The sequence below is a fragment of the Aristolochia californica genome, unplaced genomic scaffold (genome assembly GCF_029961685.1).
Source record: "Aristolochia californica isolate CCGP_79_NKW_82.1479 unplaced genomic scaffold, dmAriCali1.0.hap1 SCAF_3, whole genome shotgun sequence".
Lineage (NCBI taxonomy): Eukaryota > Viridiplantae > Streptophyta > Magnoliopsida > Piperales > Aristolochiaceae > Aristolochia > Aristolochia californica.
Genome location: NW_027181992.1, coordinates 4,464,097 through 4,482,870, shown reverse-complemented (window position 1 = coordinate 4,482,870; position 18,774 = coordinate 4,464,097). Strand labels below are relative to the sequence as shown.

At 37.5% G+C, this 18,774-nt stretch overlaps 2 protein-coding genes across 2 annotated transcripts; both read right to left on the bottom strand.

The window, feature by feature from the left end:
* Positions 1 to 1,230: 1,230 nt before the first annotated feature.
* Positions 1,231 to 3,802, bottom strand: LOC137960506 (ammonium transporter 3 member 1-like). The gene is made up of 3 exons (XM_068808149.1): positions 3,152 to 3,802; positions 2,746 to 3,031; positions 1,231 to 1,748 (listed from the first exon to the last, which is right to left on the bottom strand). The coding sequence occupies exons 1-3, from the start codon at positions 3,800 to 3,802 to the stop codon at positions 1,231 to 1,233; spliced, it is 1,455 nt and encodes a 484-aa protein (XP_068664250.1).
* A 1,593-nt stretch (positions 3,803 to 5,395) lies between these two features.
* LOC137958644 (DNA repair protein XRCC2 homolog) lies at positions 5,396 to 17,677 on the bottom strand. The gene is made up of 12 exons (XM_068805724.1): positions 17,391 to 17,677; positions 16,023 to 16,188; positions 15,684 to 15,740; positions 15,179 to 15,276; positions 14,987 to 15,057; positions 13,602 to 13,664; positions 13,037 to 13,174; positions 11,597 to 11,699; positions 11,452 to 11,488; positions 11,280 to 11,365; positions 11,105 to 11,194; positions 5,396 to 5,908 (listed from the first exon to the last, which is right to left on the bottom strand). The coding sequence occupies exons 1-11, from the start codon at positions 17,565 to 17,567 to the stop codon at positions 11,171 to 11,173; spliced, it is 1,020 nt and encodes a 339-aa protein (XP_068661825.1). The 5' UTR covers positions 17,568 to 17,677; the 3' UTR covers positions 5,396 to 5,908; positions 11,105 to 11,170.
* Positions 17,678 to 18,774: the final 1,097 nt, after the last annotated feature.

The following is an 18,774-nucleotide window of genomic DNA, read 5'->3' as shown; positions in this document are numbered from 1 at the left end:
TCATCAACGAATAAATAATTTAAAATTATTTTTTTTAGATTTTAAAATTAAATATTTAAAAATACTTTACATTTTTAAAATTAATATAATTTATTTATTTTTAAATTTTAAATATTTTTATGAATATTTTAAATACTTTTAAAGTTAAAATATAAAAAAAATTGAAGAAAAAATTTATAATTTAAAAATAAATTTTAAAAAATATTATTTTTTTAAATATATTTATATATAAGGTAGTAAAAAGTGTATCGATAAATTAGACTTTTATTTTTTAATAATGTTTTTAATTAAAAAAATTATACAAAAAATAAAAGGTGTTAAATAGGTAAGAATAAATTATTTTAATTAATTAATACGAATTATATGTTTTGTTATTATAAAAAAAGGTAGAATATTTGTACCAACAAATAAGAATTTTAAAACTAAATTATTTTTTACTAAATATTGTATTAAATTAAATAATATATCTAAAGTAAAATAATTACATTAAGGTATTAAGTAAAATAAAGTATTAATTATATTTTAAAAAATTGAAATAATAATAATCAAAATTTATATTTTTATTATATTAAATTAAAGGTAAATGAAATGAAATGTGTAAGAATTTTTAAAACTAGAAAATAATATTTTTTAAAAAAAATAATTACAAAATAACCTAAATTAATCACAAAAAAAGGGGAGAAAAAAAAAGTAAACTAAAGTGAAGGGCTGATGTGGCATTCAATGACATGGCGGATGACGTGTTCTCTTACCAGGAGAACGATGTGGTTTCCGATGATGTGTTTGCTAACATGGCATAAGATTTTTGGGTGGAATGATGATATAGTGCCACATAATCGATCAAAACTTATGTGTCACATTTTATCTATACACTTGTGCAGTTGATCGGTCAAAATTGGATATTCGTGAAAATAAATAAAAAAATTGGTTATTTGTATTATTACGATAAAAAATTGGATAATATCCTAAAATTCCTGCCACTAAATCATTCCGTAAATGAAAATTATTTTGCAAATGCAAGTTCATCCCCTTTATACACTTTCCAACTTTCCTCCAGCTGATAAATGATAAAATTAACATACCCATGATCTCCTCTTCGTCCCAATCGTTTTTACAGGAAGAACTCACTAGTCCTCATAATCAATTCACACCAAAACACCCAATTCCGACACAGAAGTAGCTCTAGTGTACGACTTTTTTTCGGCTCTAATGGTGCACTCTGGCCAATCATCAGACATTAAGGGTGACTCCACTGGAGACTTTCGTATGGATGGTATCGTCGGACCACCCGTGCTTGGACGAATCATACTTCTCCCCGTCTCCCCACAGAGCGTAGGCTTCCTCACCATGCACGGCGTCGTCGCCGACGGCGAGCTCCTCCTCCGGCATCCTGAGTGGGACGATGAGGCGAATGACTAGGCAGATGATGGAAGTGACGACGATGTTCCAGCCGATGATGAAGAGGGCACCCACGATCTGTTTGCCGAACTGCATGCCACCAGAGCCGCCGTAGAAGGCGCCTCTAGAGTTCGTGACGGGGAGGAAGAGAGAGCAGAGGGAGGGTTCGGCCAAGAGGCCGGTGGTAGTGCCGCCGAGGAATCCGGCGACGGCGTGAGTGTGGAAAACGGCGAGTGTGTCGTCGACCTTCTGGAGGAGAGTCCACCGTTTGTGGACGATCATCATTGTGAACCATGGAACGCTGCCGGAGAGTATGCCCATTACTATGGCAGCCCAGCCTTGGACGAGTCCTGCCGAAGATAGAAGGGCATTTTAGTAATCTCATTTAACGATCTTTTCAAAAACATATTTTGAGAAACACCAACAACTTATTTTGAAAAATACTTAACTTTGACCAATCAACTGTACATATGTACAATCAAAGGTGATACATAAGCTTTGACTGTTTATGTGTCACCACGTCATTAGTACTGTGTGAGTAGATAAATACATCGATTGCCACATTACTTTTTTGACACATTTCAAATCTCAAATCTTTGAAAGAAAATATCTTCCTCGTCCGAGACAAATTGGAGTAGGAGAAAGACGGAAAAGCTTCGAAAAGAGGAGGGTTAAATATTTTAATCGATTATAAATGGTGTTAAATAAGTAAGAGTTAAATTTTTAATTGTTTATTAGATTTTTTAATAATTTATTATTTTAGATATAAGGTAATAAAAAGTGGATTCATAAATTTAATTTTTAAAATAAAAAAAATTATTCAATTTTTTTATCATTTAATGGCATGGCAATTTACGTGGCAAATTATGTGTCAGAATAGTGGCATGGCAGTCGATGTGTTCATTTACTCACACTGTACTGATGACATGGCAACATGTAAGCATGACAACATGTAAACAGTCAAAGCTTATGTGTCACCTTTGATTGTACATATGTATAGTGGACCGATCAAAGTTAAGTATTTTTCAAAATAAGTTCACAACCTCATCGTTTTTTTTAAATGTTTTTGAAATTGGGTATTTTGCTAAAAAAACCCTAATTTTAATATACGCATGCATGACCTCGTCAAAGAAAAAAAACAGGAAAAATTAATTGAACATATTATCTTGTTTACTGAAGTCAATGCTGGATTCGTTGAATTTTGCTTCAGTTTTTAGGTTTAGCTAAATGGATCGTCTTCTTTACCTTAAACAACATTAATCTCCAGGTTTTTCTCTCCTGGGTTCCATCCACGTATAAAAAATTAATGTGGAGACAGAAATCTGAAAACGAAAAAAAATAGGTTACCTGCACCGGGTGTAATGCAAACAAGCCCTGTGATCATCCCCTGAACAGCTCCGATTACGGAGGGCTTCTTGAAGAAGATGACATCAAGCCACGTCCAGACCAGCAAGCTTGTGGCCGCGCATATGTTTGTGTTGAGCACCGCCATGGACGAGTCGATGTTCGCTGAATAAGGGTCTCCCCCGTTGAATCCCGCCCATCCCATCCACAGCAGGCCGGCGCCCGTCAGCATCAGCAGCAGGTTGTTCGGCGGAAACCTCTCCCTGTCCTTGGTCGATCGTGGTCCTACCTGCTCCGCCGCCGCCGACGTGACAAACACGACATTAGAAAACAAAATTAATTCAGGTATGAACTGAGATGAGAACTCGTCGTGAGTAATTATATGGTGTGCTAACTAATTGATAGTTACCCAGTACGCAGCGACGAAGCCGGCTATCCCCGACGAGAGGTGAATGACGTATCCGCCAGAGTAGTCGATCACTCCCCAGTGGAAGAGAAACCCTCCTCCCCACAAACTGAAAGCTCCGATTGTGTAGGAGAAAGTGAGCCAGAGGGGGACGAATAGCATCCAGGCCTTGATGTTCATTCTACCGAGCAAAGACCCGGCTATAAGAATCAAAGTAATGGCGGCGAAGACGCACTGGAAGTAGACCATGGAGGCCATGGGATAGTAGGGCGTGGCCATGCCCGTCTCGACCCCCCCGTTATGGTAGTAGTGGGTAGTCGCGGGGAGGGCGGCCTGTTTGATGAGAAACTTCTGGCCCAGAGCGGGGCCTGCCTTCCCCCAGAAGGGCAGGAGCTTGTAACCGAAGGACATCTTGTAGGCCCATGTAACCCAGCATAACCAGACGGCGGCGAAAGCGTAGAGCGCCATGAACGCCGAGTTCACAGCCCATTTCTTTTTAACGATAGAGCCGTATAGAATAACCAGGCCAGGCACGCTCTGCATCCCCACCAGGGTGGCCGCGATCATCTGCCATGCGTTATCTCCTTTGTTCAACCAGTCCGTCACCGCCGCCGATGTGTTGCCTTGGTAGGCGACCGGAACTACATTTGCCATGGCTGCCCTGACTCAGTCAGCACCCTCCTGTACTGAAGAACTTCACACTGGTCTATCCTGATATATAAAGAGAGAAGAGACGAAAGAAATTTAAATAATAGAAGAATGGAAAGAAACAGTAAGAGAGAGAGGGTAGCTTGTCTGTGGATAAGCGGAGAGAGGAGAACAGATTCATGAATCATAGATGCTGATTCACGGGGATCTTGGTAAAGGAGAAAGAAGATTCACGGTACTAAGTAGAACTTTTTTGTCAAGATTCAAGAGCCTCGTTCGTTGTAAACTATCGGATCAACTGAAGCTTTTAAGTTGACATTTGACAGATTCGCCCTTCTATAAATTCTTTCCATCTATCTCGGAAGGAGATTCGAATCTTGGTTTAATCTTGCAACATTTCTTATCAAGTTCTCATTCTTTAATAAACGAAAATATTATTTGAAATTAAATTCATCTATATACTAAAGTCAACCATTTTTTCTTTTCAATGCAGACAGAAGATGAAATACGAACCACAAGCCCCCACGACTAAGGCCATTGATCGGATTACTCTTGTTTGTAGAATTATAAGCAGGATTAGGGCAACAACTAATCGCTAATCTCACTTGAACCTTAGTTGGTGTCACTAAGCATATTTTATGTATTAATCTGTTTTTTAGATTAAACAAACTAATAGAGTTTGGTTCAGAGTGTTCCAAGTTACGTAGTTTACAATCTAGGAAAGGTCCTTGTTTGTTTTATGTGCCTAGATTAGATGCTAATGGCAAGGAATCAAGCGGTTCTCTTGGACCTTAATGTGTCTGTTCGCACTATTACAAACATATAAGTTCAAATTTTGTAATGCTGCATCAATCCGGGTCAATTTAAACTTTTATTTAAAGAAAACTACAATTTCAGTCACTATCTCTCGGTACTTTTTTTAATGAATTTTATTTAAATTTTTTATTTGGATTTAATCTAATTAATCTACTAACTCAACGGTTCTAGTGAGAAATCACTAAACTATTGCTTCAATTTGAGATAAAGGAGAGGGCTGATCCAATACGAAAAACCATTTGGTACAAAACATACAAAACATGATCAGATGGCTGAGATAACCGTTACACATGTCTCACACCAAATGGTTTTTTATATTGGATCAACAGTTGGGTACGTAGATTAATTAGATTAACCTAAATAAAAAGTTTAACATTTTGATTAGTCAGAGAGAAAGCACAAGCTCTTCAATCTTAACCTTTCCAATGGCTTCAGCTACTCTCTTGAAGTCCATTTTCCTCCAAAAATGTAGTCGGATGGCTTGCTGGCCGAAGATTTCATTCATCCTCCAACTCTCAACTCACTTCAGTAGCCTTCACAATTAGAGGCAGTACCTATGCTGATGAGCTTGTTAAGACCGCGGTATGCTTCAATCCCACTGATCCATACATGTATGATGGAGCTAATCAACTTGCTAAGTCTGTTCATTGATCACCACTACCAGGAAAGAAATTTACTTCCTGGAGTTGTTAGGAACATAAGACGTGCATAAATGAAATTTCCACCTAAGGTTAGACATTTTATCTGTAGTATTCACCAACAAAAGAAAACACAAGCTATAGAACCCTTCATTAAATACAAAACGTAAATAGATATTGTATGCATGTGGCTAGTCTCATTCTTGAGTATCATCTCAAGTTGCTATTAAATGTGCCAGTCCCTCCACAAATGCATCCTTCCTTTACCATGAGAAGTACTCAATATGCTCCCAATAGGGAAGCCATTCCCTACAACATTTTGCCGTTTGATATTCCTCTTTAATCAGTGTTTGAAAGGTTTACAGTGAGGAATCTCACTCATGAAGTTGGTCTTTAAAGAAAAACATAGCATCTTCAGGTAGAGAGGTCTATTAGCCATGGACGAATCAAATGCAACCTGTGGAAAACAGTCTTGGGTCCATTGAGCTGGAAAATACTGAGGCTAAACGACAGGCATAGAGAACTCAACTCGTCTCGTCTCTGCCCCTCACCTGGGCCAGTATATCTCCGGTGCTATCCTCTTCTTCGAGGAGACTCTATCAATCAACAACAGATGGAAAGAAAGTGGTAGACGTTCTAGTGGGGCAGAATATAACACCTGGGATTAATGTCGACAAGGTAAGCAATGTTTGCAGAATATGATCACGATACTGTGATATTCCCCTGCAGTACATTAAACCTACATCAAGTTGCTTTTGTAACACTGACATTTGCATGCAGTATAGACTTGCATTTCTTTTTCTAAATGGCTTCCACTCATTAAACTTACCAAGTTAATAGTACATCTAACCTGCAAATGTTCAAAGATTTGAACCACGACATGGATTTTTAAGATCAATACAATTCAACTGACACACGAGGCAAGGACACTTTACCTATAGACTAAATCCATCCAGACACACACATGAATAATATTAATCACAAGTAACAAAATTTTCATCAACAACTCCATAATTCTTTTTGCACCACAAGTAATTTTTAACATTAATCTAGTTTTTTTTCCAACAGTGCTAGCTTTTATTAATCAATTGAGCATCAGTTTTTTTTTTTTTTTGGAGCATTAGTTTTTTTATATGTTACATTGGATATGGTCTTCTAAATATAAAATAGTAATGAACTAAGGAGAAATTTGGTGTTACGCCCTGATGGTTCTCAGGGTCTTGTCCACTTTCTAGATGAAACAATGATTCGCGGTGCCAAGGACTTAATGGTCTGGCATCGCGATGTGCCAACAGGGCACATGTTTTGCTAAATGGAAAAGACATTATTGAATTTCAGATTTCAGATTTTATCTTTTTTTTTATTCATTAGTATCTCTTTCTCAGTTATATATGAATCATCTTTGCTGTTGGTGTCACATGGTGTCACAGGCGCACAGTTGTAAGCATTCCTAATCGACTGTCAGCACTTGCTGTAAAGAAAGCAGCTTGGGGACTTGCTCGATATGCTCTTTTAACTCTTACAGTTATTAAATCATGACGCAGATGCAACTATCTTAAAGTCTAGCAACCTATCTCAACGTTGAGCATAATCTCTAAATCCTCTATGAACAGTAAAATTACATACAAAACATATGACTCAAGAATTTTTTTACTACCCTGACAATTGAAGGAAAGAAGAGACAACATTTAAATCTAAGCCGGACCAATACGTACAAATACAAGAACAGCATCCAACCTAGTATAGACGGTAAACATGAATTGAGTACTTTATCCAAAGAACTCATTGGAAACAGAGAGTCAAACAACACACTGTCACCCAAATACCAAACACAGTTCATGACTACAAGTAATAAACATCAAAACAAAAATATCACCAAAACTAGGGGCAGCAAGTTGGCAATCTCTATGGCATGTAATGCATTACTATTGTGATATAATTCATAATTTTGTACCAGACTCACATGGGACATTCAAGGAGGAGCTAGAAGAGTCAAAGAAATTAGAAAGTTTGGAGGAGCTTGGGCACCAAGCAAGAAAAAGGAGGGGGGCACCAGCCCAGGAGCATTTTGGACATCTTATCAAGAAAAGTCAAAAGTACAGTCAAAGGAGTCTTTAAGTCTTAGTTTCCTTTTAGGAGTTTTAAATTGTCTAATCTTTAATTTCTTATTTTGATATAATCTGTAGAGTTCGAATCTTAGTTAAAGTAGGAGTTTCCTATATCATTTAATCTTTAATTTTCTATTTTGATGTAATCTGTAGAGTGAATCTTAGTTAAAGTAGGAGTTTCCTATTTTCTTTAATTTCCTATTTTGATGTAGTCTCTGGAATCTTAGTTAAAGTAGGGGTTTTCTATTTGATGTATTAAAGAAAGTATCGTTGAAACTTAGGATACATCATATCTTCCAACAAGTATAAATAGAGGAAGCTTAGCTAGGCACAGGAGTTCTACGCCTAAAGTCCTCCCCCCCCCCCCCCCTTTTTGCCTTTTTGTTCTCACTTCCTTTCCTACTCGTGGCCTATCAGTCTCTCTCCCTTCTCTATTCTCTCCTCTCCACAGAGCTCTCTCTCTCTCCGTCTTCTCCTCTCCTCACAAGCTCTCACTTTATCTCTTCTTCTTTCCTTGTCCTCTTTTCTCTTTTGTACTTCTAGCCCTCCAAATCTCCTGTTTTCACTCTTTCCTTACACCCTCTCCCTCTTTTGCTCTTCCCCCAGCCTTCCTAATTTTCACTCACAACTTTCTCCTTGCACTCAATGGAAAAAGATAAGACCTTTTCAAAGAGGGTTATATCAAAGTAGTATCAAAGCAATCCTTCTTTGGGACCTTCAATCATGGTGAGCACAAGAAGCATGGACCAATACCAGCAAGAGGAGGCTGATGCTGCTCACAAATTCAGTCCAGAAAATTGACAAACCTCTGCACACAAGTGGAGAAAAGTTCGAAGTTAGGAGACAAGCTGGATCAATTAACACATCAGATGCAAAATCTCATAAAGAAGAGGGTTTCAAGGCCTTTTTCTCTCCTTCAAGGATTTCAGAATAGAGGCCTCATCCATGTCCGTATATGGTATGATATCCTCCCCATTGCCACCAGCAATGCCCATGCCAACCACCCCCAACTTCCCCCCTCACCAGATGTTTTCTTCAAATCCTTACCCCACTCACCCCCTTTAACCCACCTTTCCACCAAGCCAAGTTTCTCCCTTAGCCACTCACCCGATTCCCTTCAACTCATCCATCTCTCAGCCGCTCCCACTTCTTCCCAACCAAATCACTCCTTCCAATTCACCCATGAAGTGCCCCTCCACCCTACTACACTACCACCCCCACCAACCCAAGCAACAACATATAACACCTATGTACCCAACCACCCATCTCCATGCAAACCATAATTCCCATGCAACACCTATGTACCCTTTCACACTCAGCAAAACCACCCTTCATTGACAATTCTTCCTCGCATTCTAATTCCTTACAACCAAAGATTGCCAGGTTTGATTCTCCTAACAACAAAGCAGATGATGACCCAGCTGATTCGGCTTATAGGGATGAACAATTTTTTGCCTTCCGTCAAGACCAAGGTCTGGTCCTCAAGCTCATCAAGCACCACCTTATCTTAACACAGCATCAGATGAAAATCAGTATGACAAGATGCACCAAGAGTGGAGTCTGGCCCGATAGGAGACCTTGGGAGCTTCAAGACAAATCTTTACAACAATTTCCCAATTCTTCAACTTTGAGGACAAGGTTGATCTTCCGAGAGGGATGGAATGGTAGAATTCATAATTTTGTACTCTACTCCCTTGAGGAGCTAGGAGAGTCAAAGAAAATTAAAAAGTTTGGAGGAGTTTGGGGGCCAAGTAAGAAAAACGAAGGGGGCGCCAATATAGGGGCATTTTGAGCATCTTATCATGAAAAGTTAAAAAGTGTAATCAAAAGAGTCTTAAGTCTTAGTTTCTTATTAGGAGTTCTAAATTACCTAATCTTTAATTTCCTATTTTGACGTAATCTCTAGAGTTAGAATTGTTAAGTTGGGTCCAAGGCCCATCCCAAAATGACTAGCCAACTTAGAAAACCTCTTTCTAAACTAATAAACTCAAGATTTTTGTACTCACTATTCCATGTGGAACAATTCCTTAACACTCCCCCTCACGTGTAGACCCTCTTTTGTGGCTCTACAAGTGGATAATTTTAGGAGTAGGCAGTTTTAGGTGTAGGCCCTATTTTGTGGCTCTACAAGTGGATAGTTTAGGTGTAGGCCTTCTTTTGTGGCTCTACAAATAGATAGTTTTTAGGTGTCGGCCCACATATGAGAACCTGCTCTAATACCATGTTAAGTTGGGTCCAAGGCCCATCCCAAAATGACTAGCCAACTTAGGAAACCTCTTTCCCAACTAATAAACTCAAAAAATTTGTACTCACTAATCCATGTGGGACTATTCCTTAACAAGAATCTTAGTTAAGGTTCGAGTTTCCTATTTCATGTAATATTTAATTTCCATTTTTTGGTGTAATCTCTAGAGTAGAATCTCAATTAAGGTAAGAGTTTCCTATTTGATGCAATAAAAGAAGTATAAATAGAGGAATTTGGCTAGGGCACATAAGTCTATGACTTCTTCTCTCCTACTTGTGCCCTATCACTCTCTCCCTTCTCTAATCTCCTCCCTCCACATGAGTTCTCTTAATCTCTATCTCTTCCCTCTTCTCTTCTCTCCTCATGAGCTTTCACTTTCTCTCTTTCACTCTTTCCTTGTACCTTCTCCCCTTTTTACTCTTCTCCTAGCTCTCATAATTCTCTCGCGCAAATTTCTCCTTGCACTCATTGGAAAAAGAAATGACCTTTTCAAAGTGAGTTACACAATTGCAAAATAATGGTTTGGTTCTTACAGTTGAACCTGATATATTGTTGGATGGAGATCATGAAATAGACAAGAGATTGCACTTGCGCATCAGATGTGGGCAGAGTTTTTCCTCTACCTCTTTGAGAACAACGTGATGCATGAAGGCAACCTTCTCAAACCTAGCATAGTTACTCCAGGTACTGAGTGCAAGGAGAAAACCACACCTCTTTTGTTAAGGACTAGTCCCACATGGATTAGTAAGATCAAAGATCTTGAATTTATTAGTTGGCTAAGTGGGTAGTCATTTTGGGATGGGCCTTGGACCTAATTTAACATCTTTGAAGTTCCTTTGCTCCAGAATTTTGCCAGGAAATCATCATTTACTTGATTCGCCTTTCAAATACTGTGGATTCACTTTGAATCTGCTTGGTCCTCAATATTGACAGAATTTTTCTTTTTTCTGATGGAAATCAGTTCCTCTCCAGTGGGCAATCAGAAGTAGAAGCAAACCTGAACTTGAATGTCATGAATCAGGGAACAAACCTATGGCATGTCTCTTTCTCTTATGCAAGGGCATTTCAGAACACTTGCTTGAAGACATAGGGAGGAAGACCCGAAAATGTCAAAGCTGGTCAAGAGGCTCTTATGGTACGAGCTAAGGCCAACACTGGCTCAGCTTGGGAAATACACAGGTGAAGGTGAATCTGATGAGGTTAAGGAAGGAATCCTTGTGAAGGGATACACCTATTAAGCAGCAAGGGGTGTTTCAAAACTATGAATGTATAAAACAAAGTGCCTGAATTCATGGATGAATATTGCTTTTATAAGATTATAAGAAAAACTCAAGCATGAGGATACAAACTGGTGCTAAACATCTCTAGCCTAGATGATTAGGCACTTAAACATGTCCATATAAGACTATTTAAAAATTGGTGCATAAATAAGGTATGAATCCCTTCAAGGACTATTGCACAGGCAAAATGGGAAATCTTAAAGTTGAATAATGGCCCATACCAGATTCAACAACGACGGAAAACAGGAGAAAAAATGAACCAAGTCACACATCATGGCAGGAAGACTTCATGTGACAATAAAAATACCAGCCTGTAAAATGATTTATGTAAGTGAAAAATTGGAAGGAGAATTAGAATATGATAAAAAAAAGGGTGCCAGAATTTCAGTATCATACATCTGTAACCATAAATTTGTCTGAAACTTGCAGAGATGGCAGGAGCCACTGAGACACATATACTGGAAAACCTTCAGATTCACTATCTGCAGACAAAAGCACAGAAAAAAACTAAGCCAGAATATTCAGATAAACAAAATATTTAACCCTTACCAGAGAAATAGTAAATAACCTGACATCATAAGGAATATCCTGTGTGTTACAAACAACTGCAAAAACAGTGGAACAAGTAAATAAAATGAATGGAATGAAGATTTTTTACACATTGAAACAGAAAAAAATTGACACTAATGACAACACAAACATGGAAACATCACCTGCCATACTGAAGGCATATACTCCCGATAAACACATTGTCCTAGTCTTCTATTTGAAAGTTTTGAATCTGAGCTGTCTTGTTGGATCCATTTTCTGGGAGTCCTGTTACATACCAACCCATGATCACAGAATTTGACCAAAGACCAGCCAAGATGCCATGCAGCATAGGCCTCCATGCTTGTGATTAACCAAAACAAGTGAAGAACAGAACTGAGTAAATCAGAAAGCCCTAATCGCAAGAAAAATTGAACCTAACAAGAGAAGAAATCCAACCATAACCAGCTTTTGGTGACCCTAACTAACCAATTACCCTGGCAAATTTATTCTTAAGTAAATGCTTTACACTCTAAAAAATGAATCTACTAGGTAAAGATGTTGAGTGATAAAAAGTCCCACATTGAAAAATGAGAAGAAAAGTTCATAAGTTATAAGGTTGAGCAATAAGCCTCCTAAGTACCTAGTCATTTTGGAATAGAACCGAACTCAATGCAATAATCCAACATAATATTAGAACCAGATTGTGTGTATGGGCCAAAGTCCAATTTGTGTTCCCCGGGTTATCTGTGTTATGGGCTCCATAAAGTAGGAGTTTGTATGTTATGGGCTCCATGAAGGAATCTGTGTGCCCCATTAGAGGGTTTGTGCCCATGCCTCAGGCCCGTTATATGTAAACCTGGACATGAAGGGGAGTGTTTACTGGGAAAAAGTCGCACATTAAAAAATAAGAAGAAATGAGTTATAAGGTTGAGCAACAGGCATCCAAAGTGGCTAATCATTTTGGGATGGAACTGGGCTCAACCCAAAAATCCAACAAAGAACATAGATTCAAATCTCTGGAAATGATTCAAACTAGCATTAACTCAGTTTAAAATGTCAGTGGATCATAACCCCACTGTTATTGTAAAGCATAAAAGCATGATATATGATTTGAGTCCCTCGGATTATACCTAGGCTCTTATTCACCAATAGTTACGAAAAATCAGTAGCAAGAATAACTTTCTGGACAAGCATTCTAAGCTTTTTTCAACCACTAGAACAGCTACAAAGGCTTTTGGAGCATCTTCACAGTTTTCTAATACAAAATTTTCTTCACTGTCATCATAGAAGCCCTCTAAAACCTAGCTTCATGGTTGATCTAGTCCTTGTTTTCTTGTCCCTAGATCTGACCAAAAATTTGGGTATCCAAGTGATGATTTAGTCAAATTTAGAACCAGATCAAGTTTTAAACAGCCAAAACGCAGCCCATATACAGTTATATCTATCTTACTTCCTCAGTAACCAAATAATTGTTGCTAATTCTTCAGCACAATCTTAGAAAATCAAATGCTTGGGAAGGACATATTCAGATCTCATCTCTGTCCAGAAGCATGTATTTCAGGTTACAATTAACTACAATAATGCCAATAAGCAAGTCTAAAGGATGGGAACCAATGGGTAACCTTTTCATATCGCCTGTTGGAGCTCCCATCCCCATTATGGTAGCTTTTGTTGCTAAAACCAGCATTGGTTGGGCTTGTACAAGTTGGTGAAGTTCGTGGACAACAGTTTCCACCACATTTTGAAGAGAGAGGGCTTTCCTACATAAATAGGACCATCGTATCTAAGAAATTATTTTAGGCACAGAAAGCTTTATGAGCCCACAACACACACACACACACACACACAAAAAAAAAAAGAAGATGAAAATATTGAAGCACATGCTACTCTACAACAAACTCCACTACGGATGTTAAAAAAGACAATAGAAAAGTGTGAATTCAACTATGCCAGGGAGACCCTCCTCCTTCAGGCTTAATATGGTGAGAGGGTGATACACAAAGAGATCTATTTTTCATATTTCTCATGCATCAAGAGTTGAAGATAGAGCCCACCTTGTCTAGAGTAATTGAGAACTTCTTTTTTCTTTTTCTCTTTATCTTTTATCAAACAGCTTTAAATGAAGAAGCTTACAGCAAGTTCTATAGACAATGAAGTGGACTACAGAGAAACTGGAGACATATGTACCGACTATTTCCATCCAAAGGCAAAGATTTAGATGCTCGATCTACCCAATAGAAAGCACCAATGCTGCAAAAACAATAGTATTATATAAATAGAGCAACTCAAACTTCAGATGTACTGAATTGTGCCATGGCATCTCAGATCTGAGCTCTAATGGATTACTGATCCCATAACAAGCTTACCTGCAAAATGCAATAACCAAACTAAATCAAAAAAGAAAAAAAATTAAGCATGTTCTTATTGCGAATCAAATTGCTTACAGAGAATGTGTCACAGATATCCGTTGAAGATGCTTTAGTTAGAAAATGCAACACACAACATATTATCCACCTTCCTCCAATTATTTATATCACAAAATTTAAATAACTCAATGCACAAGGTTAACCATAGAAAATTATGCAGATAAGAACAAGAATATCAAATCTGGCAGAGGTAGAGAATTGGAGGGCCACACAGTGTGTATATCACCCAAAGATATTGCAGAATTAATTCTCTGCACACATGTGCTTTCTCTTTACATCATACATCTGGAATAGAATCCAGAAAAGGACACGTAAGCACTTTACAGGATTGGGAAATAGCTAAAGTGCTATTCTATCTTATTTACAGAATCCCTCTTTTATACAATATTTTCAGAAGATGACAAAACTTCGTTTCTAACAACCAACACAGTAACAAGAAGTCCTAGCCATTTCCACGTGACCAAATAACAAAAAAAAAAGTAAATAGTTCCCAACATATATCAAGTTAAAAAAAAAATAGCAAATAGACCGGTCCAACAAAAGAAACACAATTTCATATAAGTGAAATATCACCTTATCAGGATAAATATAAAATCATTAATATAGATATATAGTGATTAAAACCAGGAAAGAAATAATAAAAAGTTTAAGCTGTTGAAACTCAATCTCAAGCGGGCTATAAGTATACATGGCACCTTAAGATGAAATTTTAGAATCATGTTTAACTGTACTTTTAAGAATTAAAGAAATTGCCAAAATCAAAAAGAAATTCAGGTAAACTTAAATTTTCTTGGGATGTGAGTTATGATTATTAGATATATAGTAAATTTCCAATAGCGGGTCAGAGGAGGAATATTGCAATAGGTGTACTGTTTGACAAAAAATTTATCCAAGCTGTCAACCTGACACAATGCTCTCCTTTGTCAGGCTCAGGATAACAGTTGGTACAGTAAGAAGTTGCACAAGTAGCGTTTGCACTTCCTAAGAAAGAATAGGTCCACAAACTTCCTATGATACGAATTCATGAAGCATCCTCAGACACACAATCATAAATCAATAAAATAGTTAAAATTTTGATGAAAACTGTGAGACATTTATGAACCATTGTGCACAAAAAAGAATTAAACGGTCATCAACAATGCTGACCTGTCAATCATGAGAAAATGAGCACATACACCATTTATTTCAGTCTCCTTTTGAAGTCGAGTTTGCATAGTCTGCAGATTTCAATGAAATTCAGTCGAACATAAGAATGGTGTGCTCCAGAGAGGAGGTGAGTGCAAGTGCACAGGAGAATGGAGCAAATCTGCAGCACAAACACATTACAATCTAAACTACCTTCAAAACAGCTAAAAGTTCATAGCTGTTGTAACAACGAATGTACAAAAAACGACGCATGCAAGCTTGAAGGAAGCCCTCATTTAAAAAGGTGGATTCTGTCACCATGGCATCATAATTTTGTCAGGCCTCATATTGTTCTAAGCAATATTGCCCTTAAATCCTGCACATGCTAAACTACAGGTTGATAAATATAAGAGACATTAAATACAAAAATACTACAGATTGTAAAAACCTATGTTCAGTTATACTAGATTGAGAATCTTCTAATTTAACAAATAGAACTTAACATGTGAGCATTCATACAAAATCATTTTCAAATACAGGAAATGTTAAAAAAAAAGGGGGACAGCAAATACATCTGTGATAAATAAACATAATTAAAAGGTGTTATTTTTCAGCTATCTTTTAAGAAGATGCAGTCTCTCCGGGAAACACCTTCCATGCATGAAAAGATGGAACAGGCACAATCAATCAAACTGTTGAGCTTGTTCATTTTACATACCGCCAGAACTTTTAGCAAGATAGAAGGAGAAGGTGTTTCCAGGTGTAGCTTTCAGGGCTAGTATTAACACAAAACCTCACACATGATTATCATTTTATAGATATAATTTTGGGCTTTAAGGTGGTGTCTGGGAACCTCTTCAGTGTAGTTTGGAGACTTTGACACTTTGCACCTCTCTCTCTTTGCTTGAGTTAGAATAGAACAAACTTATATGAGTTCTCCAAGGTCATTATCCCAACAAGAATTTGCAGTTGCAAGCAGAAACTCTAAATTTTTAAATTTACTTTTAACAGCCTAACTTCATTTACCTGCTGTAGAAGTATCAAGAGAGAGAAAGAGAAATGTGGAAAGGTATACCCTGAACCTGTGATATCCGATGCTTGAGCGAGCGGGAGAGGCGACGGATGTCAAAACGGCAATCTAAGTCAATGTATATAACCAAACGCTCCAACCCACCATAATGGACACCTCCCCACTCCTTGGGAAGAATAGAACTGATGGCAGCCTACAAGCAATAAGAAAGCAGAGCCCAACATCATCTAATATACAAAAAGCATTGATTATGACATATACCACAGACAATGTGAAGCACACTACATACAACAAACAAAAAAAATGAGATAGAATATTTCTACATAAGCTTTCAAAAAAGCTATAGAATTTTTTTTTGAGAAAGTTTTGATGAATTTATAGGAAGCAAACATCATAATTTTTTTTTAACTTGAGAAATAGCATAACATGGACTATAAAGGGAGAGATACGGAATATGTCTCTCCTTTTATACATGCCAGGCCATTGCACAAAAGTTTTTGCATTTGGACACTTGAATACTATTTAGCTGTAAACAATTGAGCTGATTGAACTGGCTAATAATATATTGGGTGTTCCTGTAGAATCCCACCCTAACAGTGAAACTTCATCCAGGCATCCTCCACAGACATAATCCCTGAGATAGTAGCTAATGCATAGATGATAGAACAAAGGGAGGAGCTGCCATTTCAGATGCTAGAGAGCAAGCTTATCTTACAAGAGATTTTACAACCCATCTGAGGCATTTAATGAAACTGAATATAGGAGCCGCAAGTATACAAACAACTGGCAACCACTTTGTAGAGCAAGCTCTGTAGCTACATTGCTTGACACATAAACCAATCAGAAACGCTCAGGCCATCCGTAATTGTAGACATCGTATGGTAAGGATAGCTCGCTCAGGATATCCATGATCGAGGTGCTACTTTACTTTGGATGACAGAGAGAAGGAAAGTTATGTACTTTTTGAAACTCTACCCATTATACTGTAACTATACATGTATAAAATCATGCAGATTGTGCTGAAATTGTTTCAGCTACGCTGTCTACGAAAAAGTTAGAGGTCACCATAGCATCTAACACTCACCTAATTATCAAGAAAAAAACATAATAAATAATCACATGAACTTTTTCAAACAAGAGAGAGAGAGAGAGAGAGAAAGAGAGAGAGAGTGAGTGAGTGAGTGACACTTAGGCATGATAACACAGACACGGGTCACCATATAAAATAAGCGCTTCGTAATAGGCAGTCACTCACTGCTTCTTAATTGTCCTACAGACTGAATCTGAGAAAAATATCAGCAAGAAAATGTAGGCGTTGGGCGGGAAGACCTGAACTCGAAGCTAAGGAAAATTTTATAAGTGGCAACTGAGAAGAAGAGGTTAACGGCGGATTACCTGTATCAGGACCTCGGTTTTGGCAGAAGGGGAGGGACCGACGATTTCAACCACATTACCCGCGCGCAGAGGAACACGGTGGAGGGGGGGGAGAAGAAGCAATGGCCGGTCGAGTAAAACCCTAGAGAGCATGTCTTTGGCGCTCTCGTCGGCATCGATCCAGTTTGCCAGCGCCATGGAAGCTAGAGAAGGGAAATTCTCGCAGTTGAGAATGATCACCTCCGACACCGGACTGTTGTCTGGACAAGGTGGCGGCTATAACAGAACACTTCTTCAGTTTCAGCGTTTGAGGGGATCCCGATTTCATGAAATCTGAATTCGAGTTATTTAACAAAGGGATTGTCCATCCATGTCTTTGCACGACTGACGTCTCCCCACTTATTTTTTCCTCTGATTTTTATGAGTTAAATTATGATTTAGTTTCAAAATCAATATCTTAATTACGCTTTGCAACTATTACTTATCTACATACCTAGTCATAGAACTTTGTCAATAAATTATAATTTTAATCAAAATTATCAATCATATAAATGTGACATTCATCAAGATTATATGATTATTTTAAAGATATGTTTGTTTTTAAATATTAAATTTATTTTGAGTAGAAAAAATATTACTATATAACTAATCAGTCGATTTTAATGCTTATTGCTAAGGGTGGCATCGAGCCTAGCCAAACTCTAACCTGCATATGTTCGAACTTGGCTTAATTTGAATATTTCAAGGTCGAGCCCAAAAATTTTAACCGAGTGAGAGTTATTTTAAACTCAAACTCTAACTCTAACTTAAATTTAAAACTACAAATATATATATATATATTGTAATGAAGTTAGTATAATTGAAATACACACTATGACATATGAGTCCAAAACTTCACAATGGAGCATAATATATAGTAACCAAGTTATTATATAGACGAGTCCAAGACCTATATCAATAGTGTTTATTTTATCGGCATACAACAACATTAAATGTTGAGAGACCTAAAAAGGGTTGAATGATCGATCATTTTTTAGGTTTGAGGTAAATGAGAACTACTATCAAACAACTAGAGAAGGAATTGATGAGAGCAATTAGATTAAAGGGTATCTTTGTAAAAAAAATATACTAACGAGACATCTCACGAACTAAAAAACTGAATTTGGAAAATCTCAAGTTTGGCTTATTATACTTAACAAGTCTTATTTCAAAATTGAGTTTGAAATGTTTGCGACCCGATTTGGCTTCGTGCCACCCCTACTTAGTGCTACTAATATAAAAATAAGGGAATTAATTTGAACTCTAGAACCCCAAAAATGCATGTTCAATTCATGTTATATTTCAACCATATATAAGAAATTAACCATTTGTACGTAACATATATCATCATCCCATGTAACGAGGG

What these genes read in the sequence shown, in the direction of transcription:
- LOC137960506 (XM_068808149.1), bottom strand. Translation starts at nt 3,802, where the DNA reads ATGGCAAATGTAGTTCCGGTCGCCTACCAAGGCAACACATCGGCGGCG. An exon ending in GCTTCGTCGCTGCGTACTGG is followed by an intron (nt 3,032 to 3,151) that starts GTAACTATCAAT and finishes GCGGCGGAGCAG; the next exon opens with GTAGGACCACGATCGACCAA. An exon ending in TTGCATTACACCCGGTGCAG is followed by an intron (nt 1,749 to 2,745) that starts GTAACCTATTTT and finishes TATCTTCGGCAG; the next exon opens with GACTCGTCCAAGGCTGGGCT.
- LOC137958644 (XM_068805724.1), bottom strand. Translation starts at nt 17,567, where the DNA reads ATGGCGCTGGCAAACTGGATCGATGCCGACGAGAGCGCCAAAGACATG. An exon ending in AACTTTTAGCTGTTTTGAAG is followed by an intron (nt 15,058 to 15,178) that starts GTAGTTTAGATT and finishes TGAAATCTGCAG; the next exon opens with ACTATGCAAACTCGACTTCA. An exon ending in GATATTCCTTATGATGTCAG is followed by an intron (nt 11,366 to 11,451) that starts GTTATTTACTAT and finishes TTTTGTCTGCAG; the next exon opens with ATAGTGAATCTGAAGGTTTT.